Genomic DNA, 16,815 nt, shown 5'->3' with positions numbered 1-16,815 from the left:
GTCCTGGATCAAACTGGTAGGAGATATGCATTGGGAAAGCAGTACTTCCAGAATGTTTGTGTATAATAAGTAATACATTAGTGATATTCCAAACTTGATAGGACAATGTTAATATTATGAAGACTCTGCAAATTTCTGTTCACCTTAAGATTCTTGTATGTTATGGTTACAGACAACCAAAATCTGCAGGACATCCTGTTGTATGCCAAGCACTCAGACCCCCAGCTGAAGGGACAGACTGCTCAGATCATAGGAAACTACTTGCAGGCAGCACACCTGGGCTGGAGGGGGTAGCTTTCAACAATGGAACAACTCTGTCACAGTCACTGATGCCCCAGGTAAGAGGCACAACTCTGTGAAAGTCACTTATGCCCCAGGTAACAGACACAACTCTGTGACAGTCACTGATGCCCCAGGTAAAAAGCACAACTCTGTGACAGTCATTTATGACTCAGGTGAGAAGCACAATTTGGTGAAAGTCACTTATGCCTCGGGTAGCGTGCACAAACTCGGTGACAGTCACTGATGCCCCAGGTAACAGGCACAACACTGTGACAGTCACTGATGCCCCAGGTAACAGGCACAACTCTGTGACAGTCACTAATTCCCCCGGTAAGAAGCACAACTCTGTCACGGTCACTGATGCCCCAGGTAACAGGCACAGATACACTCAAGAATGTTTCATATGAATGATGGCAGTACGATTTATGAGGTACCTGACAGAGCAATAAAGACATAATTTTTTGTATAGAACATAGAGGCAACAAGTTTTTAGCCTGTATTTGCATTCCCAAAAATCCAACCAAACATAAATTCCAAACTTCCTGCTGCACAGGATTTACAGTGATAAAACAGTCTCTGGTAATACTTTTTATCCACAGCTATGATCACTGTCAAAGTATAGTGACTCTTCAGGGAGTGTGATATCTGTCTCCTTCTTCATGCCATGTTTTTGTCCATGTACACTTTTAGCCTTAAGCCTGGACGAGTTGCTGGCTTTAATGACGAGTATCATAGAAGATGAGTCCAGTATGGCTGCCAGGATGGGTCTGGTGGCTTTTAAGCTCTGCCTGCCTGACCTTCTGAGGAGCAGTCAGTGCCACAGAGCCCTGCAGGTGCTCCTCAAGCTGCTAGAGCTTCAACACAACCCTTACTGGCTGGTTAAGGTGAGCTCACAGGTTAATTAAGGTAGGATGTGGTAAATACAGATGTGACTAGAAGTCAATCTAATAAAGCTTTTACACAACCATTACTGGCTGGTAAAGGTGAGCTCACAGATTAATTAAGATAGGATTAATTGTAAATACAGGTGTGACTAGACGTCAGTCTATTAGAGCTTCAACACAACCATTACTAGTTGGTTAAGGTGAGCTCACTGGTTAATTAAGATAGGATTAGTGGTATGTAGAGGTGTGACATAGGATGAAGGTTAGGTACAGATGTTGATATCAAGCTGATTGATCTTCTGCACAACCCTTACTGGCTCTGTAAGGTGAACTCAAATGTGAATTAAGATAGGATAAGGGCAGGGTACATGTGCAGCTGTGACCATAACCTTGATCTGCTTACATGTATGCGCAGTCAGCGTCAAAGAGCTCTGTAGGTACTCCCTAAGCGAATAAAGCTCGTAATGAACCCTAACTGGCTGGTTCAGGTGAGCTCACAGGATAATTAAGTTGAATTAAAGGCAAATACAGGTCGTGAATAGAAGTTAAGCTAATAAGACGTCTACACAAACATTACTGGTTGGTTAAGGTGAGCTCACAGGTTAATTAAGATAGGATTAGGGGTATGTAGAGGTTTGACAAGAGGAATGTTAATTGTTTTGAAAAGAATTCCATGCTGCTAAGCACATTCCATGTTATAGAGTCATACATTGAGTATTGTATGTTATAATTTTCACTTAAACTTGAACAATATTCATTCCATTCTGACTTCAATGTGTAATGTTAAAACACAATTTCGGAAGTTGACTTAAGGAAACATGTATTTATAATATTGTCTTGTGAATTTCAGGTTGAACTGTTGGAACTTTTGGGTGACATCAATTTTAAAATTATCTGTTATCTGGAGACAGCTGTGACCAAATTCAGTGATGAAATGGGACAGTGTATAGGAGTAAGTTTATCAGGATCTTGGTTTATTAAAAAGTCAAACAGACCAGTGACGTCAGTAAATGTCAAGTGTCAATAAATTCTTGTAAATATTACTATTATATTAAATATTATTATTAATATTATTATAATATTATTGCACTTTAAATCAGCCTACTCAAAGTGAATTTTGCAACATGCCTTATACATTTGTGTGTTTTGCTGCGGACAGGAACTCCACATTCAGGAGCGGGTGTTACATGATGTAATACTGATCCTGCTAGGAGATGAAGACAGCAGAGTGCGGCATTCAGCGGCGTCCATGCTCGTCAGGTAAGCTCTATCACTCAGTGTACAGTCTCTTCTTTACTAGAATGTAGTTTAGATGTGGATTTGGCCTGCACCACTCTCTGCAGTCACATGTTTCACTTGTTACTTGTATATAGAGGACCTTATGTCTTTTGAAGAACAGGTAAAGAGATATGTAGGTCATTTGCATGAAAAGTTTCGAAAAATTTGTTAAGAAAGTTTTTTGTGAAAGTGGACCTAGGCATCCATGTGAGATAGTAAAATATGACAAATATCCTACTTTAAAAAGCCAAGGGACTGATATCATAAACTACCTGTCATATTTTGGTTGTATATGTGACGTGATTGTGTGTTCATAAACATTTTCTTATTAATAATTGGCATAGAAAGATCTTGGAAAGATGTAGGTTTTTTAATATTGTTATGTGTACAGAGAAGAAAGCATAGATTTAGTATGGTAAACCTTGCTATATATTTTCATAATTCTGCCAGAACATCTTCAGTTCACAATTCCTTCACTTTACACTTCTCATGCTTAACATTGTAACAGATTTTCATCACGTTGTTAACGGGTAATCTAAAACAGCTCTTTCATCAGCAACCTGCAGGTTGTTGGTTTCTCCCTGGTTCTGCCCAGTTTTCTCCCTCCATAATGCTGGCCATCATCATATAAGTGAAATATTTTTGAATACGCATAAAACACCAATGAAATGAATAAAAAAAAAAAAATAAATAAAGGCAAATGCAAGTTTACTTTGTGCCTATATAGTGGAAATATTTGCACATGTAGGCACTGACTTTAACAGACAATGAAGAAGTGTTGTCTTGGTTTAATTTTCTCCTCTGATTTCAGGCTAGTGCCCAGGACTGTTCTACAAGGCAGATAACCCACAGGAGAGCCCTGTCATTGGATCGGCAAAGGAAATGGCGGAGAATTTCCTATCACCTATCATCTATGAATGGTCAGATGAGTTGCCCCCCTTGGTCTTAGGACTGTCTGCGCCCCTACGACTACGACACTAAACACCATCCTCCAGTTGACATAGAGTCTAATTTATCACGGATCATTAGCGTCATTGTGCAGAAGTTAAACAAATCACACTCCAAGTATTTAACAGTAAGTAAGACGTATATAGTGAAAGTTAAGAAAAACAATTTTGAACTTTATCATAGCCACTGTTTATCAATTTGTCTGAAGTAATTTGGCGAATGTATCCATAAAAAGATCAGATAGAGTCAGTTGTGTAAGACTTTTGTCTTTGAATGTTTGAGCAAATGTTTAAGGCATAAAATAAAATAAATTTCATTGAGGTACATAATATACTTGTTAAACCTGACTGATGTGATAAGATGAATCTTGAAGACTAATCATTTAAATCAATCAGTCAGATTGCATGTGCATACATGTACGTGTGTATATTACATACTGTGAGCTTGTATTTTGTATTTCAGTATGGATGCTGCCATGCCCTTAGCCTCTTGGTGGATGCCTACATGGTGACACAGTACCCCCACTCGTGGGGCTGTGGCCCTCCCATGGCACTGTCTGCTCGGGATAGCCCGAGGGGCCCCATGAAGAAGCCCTCCCGCAGGTCTTTAAGTACTTCCAGGCATGTGTCATGTGATGATGTTGCATTGAGTGCCCCAGTGTAAGCTATCCTGTTCAGTGTTAGCTGTAATGGTGTGTGTACTGCATGATACCATCCTGCCTGCAGAACTGACAAGCGTGCGGCCTCCTTTACTAACACGCTCAGCTGGGGATTCCCATTGCTTCTCAGTACATCCAGTCTGGAGTCTGGAGTTTTCATGGCACAGTAATTTACTTGCAGCCAGAGCTTTCAGAGAAAAAGCTAAAAACCATTACTCGGGGATTAACTGATAATGATTAAAACATCTTGGTTAACTATTAGTAATATTTTGAGTATATTAACATGATTATTTGTCATGCACTTGATTTGTTAGTTAAAATTTTGCCTTGTCATATACATGCGCTGTCACGTGCCGTACGTAGTACTGGACTAGTGTTTTTTTTGCTAAAGGTATGTTGTGAGTAGTCCTGTTAACAAGTCAGTGTTAACATGTCAGTGTTAACATGTCAGTGTTGAGTTTTCTTCATGATGCGTGGACTTTTACTCAGTTTCTATTAGAACTCTTCTCATGCTATTTTTCTCTATGGCATGGATACCGTCTTACATGCATAATGACCTTGCCACTGTGCTTTAGCATGTTCATGCATACATGTGCATGTAAAAGTACTGTATATGAACCGTTTTTTTTTTTTTCACACATTTGTGCAGAAATATCAACAGGAATTGAGATGTTTAGTCAGCTAAACAGCTTTTTAATTTAATCATTATATTACTTCTGGTGTGATAGAGGTCTTATATTTCAATAAGTTTTCATTGTTTTTTGAACGTTGAAGCCAAATTGTTTGGCCATAAAGTAATTTGTTCAGAACTTCCTTTCTTTACGTACACAAGAAATAATTTTTTGTTTCTTCTTGAACTTTTCCTTATTAATGTTTTTTCCATAATATTATAGTTTTCACAGTTGTGTCACAATGTAGTGAGGTGAGGTAAAATTTGAATTGTACATATATGTTGTTTTCTTTTAAAATATTACTGAAATAGGTTTGCAAAATGCCAATGCTAGTTTCCAAGAATTGAAGATGTATTAGCTACACTTTGCTAAATTTCAAAACTCTTCTGTGTAAATATTTCACAGAAATTTGTACAGATAACTGTATAAAGCAGTGTGTGTCTTTCTTCAGGTTTCTTAGGTTTTGTACTCTGACGATAATAACATTTACATTGTTGTTGAATTCAGTTTGAATGGGACATGTAGCAGCATTGAGTAGTAGACCTTGTCTGACTGTCTGTGTAACGTTTTCAGTACGATCAGTTTTGATGAGTTTGGGACGGGCTCGGGTGGCGGACCCTTGTCGATCATCCTGTCCGTGCTGACTTCCTCCTCCATTAGCCTTGACCTGTCCACACACCAGGATGCTCTACATGTGGCTGGACATTTGTTTGCTGGTTAGTTTATTCTAAGTTTTACTCAATATAAAATGTAAACACAACTGACTAGTTGCGACGAAGTTTATCTAGTAGGCCTACATAGTTATTTGTAAGCTTGCTTTGGATTCTCCCAAGGTTTCATCAAGACATGATAATGACAGCCTGTTAAAAGTTTGTCTTTAGTTACAAGTTCAACATAAAATGTCCTATAAGTGGTACATAATGCATGGTTCACATGGGTTATTTGGTGTTAAGAATATGACTGCCATGCACACTGTAATAAATTGATTTACTATAACATAAATATGCGAGTACATCATGACATATTTATCCATCCACTGATGATTTTGTAGTGCTAATGTTTTTATAATATTCAGTAGCAACTTTTGTTCTAGTCCCCTTTTGTTGTGATATAGTTATTTTTCCAAATGTTACATGCCTCTAGAAGAGAACTGAAGTCAGTCAGTTTGTGTGGATATGTTGCAGGAGCAGCTTACAAGTGTCTGCGACCTGCGGAGGAGACCATCAGCTCTAACAAGACGTCTGAGGAGGGGTCATGGAGAGCCCTGAGTGACCGGATATTGGCCGCTAAGGCTGACCACCTCCTTTCTCATGTAGCTAAGTATGTTTGTGGCACTTTCTCTGAGGCACATCCATCCATCAATGCCTTTTTTTATCTAATGCTTAACTAAAGGTGAGGGATCATAATTTGAGGGCTGTCCCTCTGTAGCAGTGTCTGCTTGAAGTTTTGTCCGATTTTAATGATATTTGAGTGCAGGTTCACTTGTAAAACTTCAGATGAAGTTATAAATTTTACATTTCTAAGAATTTCCTTCGTACTGATTGCTGTTGGTTTTGTTACAGTAACTGTTACAAACAGTTTCCATGTATGAAACTGATATTATTTTCTTCCCATTCCCAGGTTGTTAAATGCCTGTACCCACGTGATAGATGAGGTGACCCCTGGGCCTCCTCAGATGAAGCCCTCCCTACCCTCCTTGCCAACCGCCCCCTCTCTCAGCCCTATTAAACGACGTGCCAAAGGTGACAAGGATGCCTCCAATCAGAACAGTCCCTCATCCACCCCTGATGGCAAAAACACACCAAAACAAACGAACAAAGGTAAGAGATTCCCTGTTCAAGGATGAAATATGTTAATAATACAAATACCTGAAATATATTAATAATACAAATACCTCTTCACAAATCTTGATAGTCCAAGGCTCTCTCTTTGGTTGTAAGAAGATGGCATCTGCACCTTTTTAGGCGAGGGACTATGACTCTGGTCATTGAGTACATTTACAGTGCCTCACTCCTAACCAAAAGGTGGGTGTTCATTCCCTACAGTGATCCCCTCTTCTCATTGTTTGTGAAGCCTTGGTGATATTAAGCAGTGTATGCACATGTACATGGGCCTATTTGTGCAGTGATATGTTAATTGGACCATTATCTGCTGCCAATGTGGTAAGGAATTCTATACATCACATTGAGTAATTTGCTAGAGGTCACTGGCTTGCTCCAGAGAGCAGGGGTTTCCTCTGCCCATGAAAGTAATTGGTATAGTATAAGTGAAAAATTCAAGAATGCTGCATTTAACAACCATCAAGCAAACTAACAAAATTCCTTGCTGAGCTCAAGTACAAAATGTTTTCAGTTGTTTTACACATCAGTGATCAGCCTCCAACATTGATGACATAAAATTATATCCATGCATGTTTATCACATTTATATCTGATATGTTATATCAGAGTTACAAATGAGCAGTATGCTTTTCATGTATTTGTACCACTACCAATATATGTACCACTACCAATATATGTATATAGAGTCTTGAAAGAAAAGAAAAATAAAAGAAACGAAAAATTTATTTCTTGAATGATCTGCGATAACAGTAAACTGATGTTTGAGTTTTGATGTTTCTTATCAGTTGAGTTGATATTTTAGATTTTTGCACATATTGGATTTTTAAAATTTCCATCAACATATGTATCCAGGATTAAAGTTTATTTTATTATTTCCAGAAAAAGATAAAGATTCAGACAAGGAAAAGAACAAAAAAGATGGTATAGGCACATTTTACAACCTGCCCCATTATATGAAGCTCCATGAAGTGTTAAAAGGAGCATACTCTAATTACAAGGTAATCAGTGTTGTTATCAAAGCCGGGTGCACGAGTACAGTATGTGTAATATAGAAGTAATCCAGACTTCTTTAATTTTAATGTAACTCGGCGTTTCCAGCTTGAGTATTAAGATAACTTCAGGACTGGTCACTTACCTATTGATTAACATGCACTTAAAAAGATATTGAGTTCTTGGGAAAAGGAAAGAGAATTAGCAAAGGTTTTGCCTGTCATTGGATAATGAACAGGATAGGGTTATATTGACTTGTGCTCATGTACATTCATGAAATATCTGTTGTGGTTTTGATCTATAGATATCCCTGGACCTGAACAGCTCGGACAAATTCTGCTCTCTGCTGCGCACAGCCCTGATGGTCTTCTCTCAGATCCTGGAGGTAACCAGTTTGCAGGAGGTTGGGAAACATGCTGATGAGCTGCTGGCTTACATGAAGAGCACTGTTCTGATAGAGGCCACAGGCACTGTTCTGTGTGTGCAGCAGGTATGTGGCTGTGTGAGCCAACGATGATACAACTGATACAAGCTGGTTGGAAACTGTAGTCGGTTTTATGTATGGAGACTTCCTGAAAGTCTTAGTTTGTCTGTTAACCTGAATATTACTGACCCATCCAAGCAGTTGTTAGATTACCTCTGACTGAACACCTTTTATCAGTGCTGTGAATGGGGAACCTCTCTTGTGTGATGTAAGGCATGCTAAAGCTGTGTAAAAAGTGGTGATTTTTTCTTGGAAGATTTATGGGAAAACTGGTTTAGTACTACTCATGAATTATAAGAAAATGGTCAGTCCGGCCTGGGCCTATCTTGTCGTTGCTGAGGAAAAGTTTGCATGTACCTCCTTGCTTGAGGTTTTTGTCTGGTTAGCTTGCCTTTACACAGAACAAGCATAGCTGTGTCATACTATGAGCGTCATCGTTGGCATCCAAAAACAGGGAAAGCAATGTTAGAGTAAATGTCAGGGAAGTATCTCCAAAAGTACTGCATGTATTGAGCTGAGGTTAACATACATGTACAGCACAATAACAAGTGTGGAATGTTCCAGTAGTGATGCTCTTTGGGCATATTAATTACTGTAAATTACCAATTTCAGGACTGCATGACTTTATGTATTCAGCTGAAGTATTCATGTGTCTCCTACAGGCAATCTCTTTGGTAGCCTTGCTTTCAAATCATAGGTTTCCTTCACCATCATGAGGTAGATTAAGCTATTATTTAGGAAAGTGTTAACTTGTGTTGATCAGTGTGGGTTGGTTTCTTGACAACTGTTAATCTTATATGTTTTCTGGCATGATCAATTCGTCAGTCAGTCAATCAGTTGGTCCTCTTTATTGTTATTTCCAGTTGCTGAAAGCACTTTTTGGTACAAACCTGGCCACACAGTGGGAGCCCCCTTCCTCCCCATCAAGCTCGGGCAAACCTGGTAAAGCCACCCGTCTCTCGGCCAACATCCGCCCTGGCCTGTACCACAGCTGTTTCACAACGCCCTACACCCACTTTACCCAGTCGCTGGCTGGAGCGACCTTCAAAGCCACCACACAGATGGACCAGGAGGACAATTCCAGGTAATCACAACTGTCATGAGGATCTAAAAAATAAACGATTCAGGTGACCTGAAGGAGGTGTCAGGACTTGTTTTGAGTCATGAGTTTACAAGCTTTCCATGGATGAAGTCATGTGTTTTTAGATCTGACTTTCTAGGACTGCCTGGAAAACTTTGTCCTGTCAGTTTACAAGCTTTCCATTAATGAAGTCATGTGTTTTTAGATCTGACTTTCTAGGACTTGCCTGGAAAACTTTGTCCTGTCAGTTTACAAGCTTTCCATTAATGAAGTCATGTGTTTTTAGATCTGACTTTCTAGGACTGCCTGGAAAACTTTGTCCTGTCAGTTTACAAGCTTTCCATTAATGAAGTCATGTGTTTTTAGATCTGACTTTCTAGGACTGCCTGGAAAACTTTGTCCTGTCAGTTTACAAGCTTTCTAGTGATGAAGTCATGTGTGTTTAGATCTGACTTTCTAGGACTGCCTGGAAAACTTTGTCCTGTCAGTTTACAAGCTTTCCATTAATGAAGTCATGTGTTTTTAGATCTGACTTTCTAGGACTGCCTGGATACCATTGTCCTGTCAGTTTCATTTCTTAGCTTAGATGTCCTGGGACCAGATGTTCAAAAGTGTACATGTATTCAGAGTCTTAAATCTTAACACCAGTATTGACATAATACAAAACTAATGGCCTGTAAGACCAGACTAAAGCTGATGACGGGCTTAAATGCTAAAACACCTTTTGAACATCTGGACCCACACCTTCATGCAGTTAAATTTTCTATATGCTTGTTATTTTCAGTCCTCTGAGCTGGTTGAGGAAACGTGTGGAGAGGAAAATACCTGCCATTTTAAGACCCAGTAGTAAAGCTGACAAGGTAAGGATTTACTGATATTAGGCTTATGCTTGTTTATTCTGCCTCAATGACAAATGTATGTAATTTTTGTGAAAGAATGGATAAATTCCATTGTAACTGTCTCATGGTGTTTTCTGTATTGTGGAATGCCATCACCTCATATATCCACCTGTTTGAACCACTGGTGATCAAAGCTCTGAAGCAGTATTTATTTCTGTATTGTAGAATGCCATCACCTAGTATATATCCACCTGTATGAACCACTGTTGATCAAAGCTCTGAAGCAGTATTTATTTCTGTATTGTAGAATGCCATCACCTGGTATATCTGCCTGTTTGAACAACTGGTGATCAAAGCTCTGAAGCAGTGTTTGTTTCTGTATTGTAGAATGCCATCACATGGTATATCTGCCTGTTTGAACCACTGGTGATCAAAGCTCTGAAGCAGTGTTTGTTTCTGTATTGTAGAGTGCCATCACCTGGTATATCTGCCTGTTTGAACCACTGGTGATCAAAGCTCTGAAGCAGTGTTTGTTTCTGTATTGTAGAATGCCATCACCTGGTATATCTGCCTGTTTGAACCACTGTTGATCAAAGCTCTGAAGCAGTGTTTATTTCTGTATTGTAGAATGCCATCACCTAGTATATATCCGACTGTTTGAACCACTGTTGATTAAAGCTCTGAAGCAGTATTTATTTCTGTATTGTAGATCGCCATCACCTGGTATATATCCGCCTGTTTGAACAACTGTTGATCAAAGCTCTGAAGCAGTATTTATTTCTATATTGTAGAATGCCATCATCTGGTATATCCGCCTGTCTGAACCACTGGTGATCAAAGCTCTGAAGCAGTATTTATTTCTGTATCAATGCCATCACCTGGTATATCCGCCTGTTTGAACAACTGGTGATCAAAGCTCTGAAGCAGTGTTTGTTTCTGTTTTGTAGAATGCCATCATCTGCTGGTATATCTGCCTGTTTGAACCACTGGTTATCAAAGCTCTGAAGCAGTGTTTGTTTCTGTATTGTAGAATGCCATCACCTGGTATATCTGCCTGTTTGAACCACTGGTGATCAAAGCTCTGAAGCAGTGTTTGTTTCTGTATTGTAGAATGCCATCACCTGGTATATCTGCCTGTTGAACCACTGGTGATCAAAGCTCTGAAGCAGTGTTTGTTTCTGTATTGTAGAATGCCATCACCTCATATATCCGCCTGTTTGAACCACTGGTGATCAAAGCTCTGAAGCAGTGTTTGTTTCTGTATTGTAGAATGCCATCACCTCATATATCCGCCTGTTTGAACCACTGGTGATCAAAGCTCTGAAGCAGTACACAGTGACAAGTTCTGTAGAGTTACAGACACAAGTCTTGGACCTCCTGTCACAGCTTATACAGCTCAGGGTCAACTACTGTCTGTTAGATTCAGACCAGGTGAGTACATACTTAAGTAACCCCTTGTGTTAGATCCTAGGGAATATTATACAGTGGGGTGTATATGGACAGGGTTACACGGAATGTATCATAATTCATGAGTTTGTAGAGTAGCGGGACTTAATGTTGGTCTTGGAATCTTGATATCAGTATTGTAAATTACACAAAAATCAATATTTAATTTGGTGTTTGAACCATTCGCATCTGACCTTTTGCTTATGTCCAGTCTGAGACAATTACAATGCCAGCACTAGAAATGATATCAAATCCGTGTCACTTTACCTGTTAAAAATTTGAAATGAGTAATGTTTGTTTTTATTCACAGATATTCATTGGATTTGTGATAAAGCAGTTTGAATTTATTGAAGAAGGACAAATAAGGTGGGTTGCCTAGTCTTGGGTTGCACAGATATAATACTTTATTGATAATCCCATTAAGCCACTAGTGATGTAATTATCAATAAACAACTTTGAATAAATATATTCGTTTTTGTCCAAAACATGCATATGAATATTAAAACTGTGAACTACAGCCCAGTTGTACAGATGTCCAAGGAAAGAAACATTTCAAAAGACCATTTTACCAGTCTAGTTTTGCATATTTACTCTGACATTAAAAATTACCTTGACAATTTCTATAAATTTCAGATCGTCAGAACTGATCATTCCTCACATCTTCCAGTTTCTGGTGATATTGTCCTATGAGAAATTCCACACTAAATCCATCATTGGTGTGCCTAAGATAATCCAGTTGTGTGATGGGATAATGGCCAGTGGACAGCAGGCTACGACTCACGGTAATGAAGGCTTTCTCAGGCCAGAGCTTTATTGGACTGGATTAATACTTATATGACCAGATACAAAATTATTTATATGTGATCTCAAAGTAAAATGTTACTCCTTACCCAAGCAGTCATATTATTTGAACTTAAACATGGTGTTTAGCGTAATACAGTGAAAAGCTGTACGAGCAATTTCTGTTTTTTTTTCATTTGGTTTAGTGATTCCGGCCTTGCGTCCCATTGTCCATGACCTTTTCCTACTGAGGGGTAGTAACAAAGGAGAAGGGGGCAAAGAACTGGACACCCAGAGAGAAGTTGTTGTGTCTATGTTACTTAGGCTCATCAGCTACTACCAGGTAATTCAGCATCCATGTCTTTGCTTTATACATGTATTTATAGCCATTACACTATTGCTGCTATAGATACATGTAAGTGCTATTGACATGGTGGTTGGCCCTGTCACTGCCACAGGCCACACCAAGGAATATTTTTGTTTGACGAACAGAATGCACATTTTTTCAATTTCAGATTAGGGAATAAAAAATAAAACTGAAAAATCATCTAATTTTGTGGGAAATGCAGATTGTCCCTGCAGTTATTCCTTTTAAAGACATATTTATGTGATTGCAAGACCAGACATAATATAAAGGTGAAGTTTAGATTTTATTTTTATTCCATGTTTCGATTTTTATGGTGTTAGGTTGTTTATAAAACACAAAATAAAATTGGTGTCACCTAATGCAGGTTTAGTACTGAATCACTCCATCTGTGAAGCCCGAAAAACTTACATGTATGAGTAGTCAGGAAATGCTGATACTTTATAGTTGAACGCAGATATGATAGTCTATCTATTTTACCAGTCATGATATTCAGTCTGATGCTGTTTGTCCCTAGACTGAAATATACAGCTTTATGTACTTGGGTTTTACCGACATTAGTCGTGCTGTGAGGAAAATGACGAAGGTGTCATGTTTGAGAACACTTTCATTTACACAAAGCTTTTGAATAGTGGCTTGTGTTGAAATCCGTAGGGTTTCCTTCATATAAGCTCAAACTTCACCCATCTTTTTCTTGAAACTTAATTTACACTTTAATAGAGAGGTCGGGTGTGGAAGAGCTAGGGTAAACATTTAGACCCTGTAGCAATTTCCTCTGGTGTTCTGCTCCCACAGGTCTTGGAGCTTTTGACAGTGGTGTTACACCAGTACCACAAAGAAGGAGAGGATAAATGGAAGAGGCTCTCTCGTCAAGTCACCGACCTTGTTCTGCCTCTGCTTACCAAGCAACAGGTAAGTGCTTGGGTCAGGATAATACATTCACTTTAGTTGTTTTTAGCCTTAAAACTACTTTTGGTTTCATTAAATTAGAAAAATTGGTATTCTAAGCCACCTGTTTGCCTTAGTTTTCATACAGATTTAAAAATAACTTTAACCATTCAAACATTTTTTTTTACTGAGAACCAAAATATTAGTGATGTGATTTAAAATCTTAATTAGGGATTTTTTTGAAATTCATATTAGAAATCTAGTGATCTTCTTTTCAAAATTCCTAGCAATAGACAGGATATTGAACGCACTTTTAGGTCTCAAATGGAAAAGTTTTGGTGAGTGATTTATAAGTGAAAATGTTCATCAATAATACAAATAAAGAAATACTGTATATGTGTCAGGTGAACCTGGACTGTCGGATGTCTGTGGATGTTCTACACCGCCTGTTTGAGTCAGTGGCCCCTAGTGTGTTCAGACCAGTGGACAGCTTATTGAAGGCCTTGTTTTGTTCCCCTCAGGACCTTGTGAGTTTTCTCCCCTGTATTTTTTTTCTTTAGTTTTTCTCAGTTTTAAATGAATCTTCCCCAAGGCATTAAATTTATGAACCTATATGTAATACATTTTGCTAAACAGTAGTACATTGTATCTTTGTGTTTGTTAATCATCCTGACTACAGCTTCCTGCTCTCTTCCATTCCAGAACCAGACAGTAAACTCTCAGAGATGGGTGGGACTGATCCTAGCTGTCCTCAGAGTCTTAATATCACAATCAAAGGAAGAGGTCATCCTGTCAAGGTTACAAGAGCTCCACCTGGTGGTGACCCTGTTCACTGACACAGGACAGGGAGAAAACTCTCCTATAGATGACAGTGGTTCTGATCAGCCACCAGAAGAAGTTTTAGCTTGGTGTGTTACAGATTTCCAATTGCTTAAAAAAATTATGTGTAATTAAAATTGTTATTTTAACTGTTGTTTTATGCTATTTGATGGATCAGCTTCCCCATTCTTTGCATAAAATTTTTTTTGTGTGTCTTTTGATCAGTAAGTAATGTATGCATGTACAAGTTCTTCATAGGACTTAGTATTAACCCTACAAAACTTTAATTGTGTATGTACGGTAAAGTGTTACATTTAAATCAAGTGGAATACCTTTGGTGTTAATGATTTAATATAGAACTTTGAATGTTGGTTTTGTCAGGTATATCCTGCAGGTTGTGGGCTCCATATCTGATGTGATCAGAGATAAGTGCTGTAGTCTATCAGCTGGCAGGAAGGACTGTCTAGCTGTGTGTCAGGGACTAGCCCATCTACTCCTCTACCTTACACACATGTTCCAGTCAGGTAATCCCTGTACTTCATCTTGTCATTCTAAAGTGATGTGTAAGATGAGGGCTGGAAGAAACCTTTTTTTAAGTTTATCCATATTTCATGAAAAGATTGCCAGGCATACTGTAACTTTGATCACAAGTTATCTCCATGACATTTAGGTATTACATGTATCTTGTATATTTCAATCTTAAATGACAAGTAGTTGAACACATTGGGCCATGAGTTCTTTACAATGTATATTGATAGACCTGGTGAACACGTGTGTGGTTATGTTATACTGTAAAAGAATAGTTCATGTTCAACATAGTTATGGTTATACACATATAGCAGAATAGTCCATGTTCAACATAGTTATGGTTATATACACATATAGCAGAATAGTCCATGTTCAACATAGTTATGGTTATACACATATAGCAGAATAGTCCGTGTTCAACATAGTTATGGTTATATACACATATAGCAGAATAGTCCATGTTCAACATAGTTATGGTTATACACATATAGCAGAATAGTCCGTGTTCAACATAGTTATGGTTATATACACATATAGCAGAATAGTCCATGTTCAACATAGTTATGGTTATACACATATAGCAGAATAGTCCATGTTCAACATAGTTATGGTTATACACATATAGCAGTTGTGTATGAGAATATATAGACGTCATATGTTGAAAACTGTCCTCATGTTACAGGGCTCTTCCGTCGTGTGGCTACTGCAGCAATGCGTGTGATCCACCAGGCGACCCCACCTGGGTACTTTAGTATCCAGCAGGTGAACGCTCATTTCCGCAGTCTGGGGGTGTACTACCCCACCCTTACGCTCCAGTGGTGTAACATACTTATACTGCTCAACTACGATGACCAGGAATGGTGGGCATCTGTGATGGCCACTCCAAAAAAATACATGCTCTCTAGTCAAAGGTGAGACAGGAAAACAGGTGGCCGATTGAACTGGGCATGTTATTTTGTTTATAAAATAGTATTTGCAAGTGAACTATTGTTATACATATATTGTAAAATTTGTCAGAAAAGACAGTGGGCAAGCAGAGTATCCATAAGTCTGTCTGCGTGGACATGTCTTGCACAGATCTTAAAATGGCTTTACCTTTTCTCAAAACTGCTGTGATATGCCTAGATGTTTGTACAAGAAATATATTTGTAAGTTTAATTTGTGGAAACCATATTGAAAATGTTGTTGTCAGTGTAATATCCTTCATTGTGTCCATACATTGACACTGCCAAGCTCAGCATAAATAACATTTGGACTGTGATCACACGGACACCTAACAGTTTAGTGATAACATTTGGACTATTATCACACAGTGTACAATGGACACCTAACTGTTTAGTGACAACATTAGGACTATGATCACACAGTGTACAATGGACACCTAACTGTTCAGTGACAACATTTAGACTACATGTACAATTATAGTGTACAGTGGATACTTCATGACAGTTCAGAGGTAATGTTTGGACTATTTTCACACCATGCACAGTGGACACGTCACCGTCCACTAATAACATTTGCTGTGTGTTTGTTTCAGTCTTGCCAATGGTGACCACCTAAAACCTAGAAGAGTTCAGTGACAATATTTGGACTATGATCATACCATGTACAGTGGGAACCTAACAGTTCAGTGATCATGATTGTTTAGACTATATTCACACCATGCACAGTGGACACTTCACCGTTCAGTGACAACATTTCTACCATATTTGTTTCAGTCTTGCCAATGGTAACCACCTAGAGCCCAACCCTGCCCCGTACAAGTGCTTCAGCTCGGAGATCATCAGAAGGGGCAGCCTCATCTTGTTCTGTGATTATGTGGTAAGGCTGCATGAGATGCACAGCTTTCGCTGACTAGTTTCAGAGTATAAAGTAACTCAGGATTGTTGGTATTAGTTATTTTCAAGAAACGTTTTTTTTCTTGGATTACTTTTGTACTGTGATGAAGTTATTATCTTGATTTAAAGAGACTTTACCAGAGATTTTGGGCAAAAAATCCAACCAAAATTTTGCTATTCCACCTTTCACAAAGTAT

The 16,815-nt window shown here is 38.5% G+C and overlaps 1 protein-coding gene across 1 annotated transcript in view; it reads left to right on the top strand.

Moving 5' to 3' along the window:
- The window catches only part of LOC135467208 (huntingtin-like), a 56,313-nt gene that overhangs the window by 9,827 nt on the left and 29,671 nt on the right, over positions 1-16,815 (top strand). The window contains 27 exon segments of the mRNA XM_064744971.1: positions 173-279; positions 281-455; positions 574-651; positions 973-1,166; positions 2,017-2,118; positions 2,326-2,426; positions 2,836-2,854; positions 3,261-3,398; positions 3,400-3,519; positions 3,855-4,051; positions 5,295-5,437; positions 5,906-6,041; positions 6,342-6,541; positions 7,441-7,559; positions 7,856-8,041; positions 8,899-9,119; positions 9,901-9,976; positions 11,225-11,386; positions 11,712-11,767; positions 12,035-12,183; positions 12,388-12,524; positions 13,341-13,457; positions 13,838-13,960; positions 14,136-14,341; positions 14,634-14,776; positions 15,463-15,691; positions 16,499-16,601. Coding sequence (XP_064601041.1) covers positions 173-279; positions 281-455; positions 574-651; positions 973-1,166; positions 2,017-2,118; positions 2,326-2,426; positions 2,836-2,854; positions 3,261-3,398; positions 3,400-3,519; positions 3,855-4,051; positions 5,295-5,437; positions 5,906-6,041; positions 6,342-6,541; positions 7,441-7,559; positions 7,856-8,041; positions 8,899-9,119; positions 9,901-9,976; positions 11,225-11,386; positions 11,712-11,767; positions 12,035-12,183; positions 12,388-12,524; positions 13,341-13,457; positions 13,838-13,960; positions 14,136-14,341; positions 14,634-14,776; positions 15,463-15,691; positions 16,499-16,601 — 3,737 coding nt within the window.

This window comes from Liolophura sinensis, chromosome 6 (assembly GCF_032854445.1).
Source record: "Liolophura sinensis isolate JHLJ2023 chromosome 6, CUHK_Ljap_v2, whole genome shotgun sequence".
Lineage (NCBI taxonomy): Eukaryota > Metazoa > Mollusca > Polyplacophora > Chitonida > Chitonidae > Liolophura > Liolophura sinensis.
Note: the sequence above shows the minus strand (reverse complement) of the source record. Positions and strands in the feature narration are given on the sequence as shown.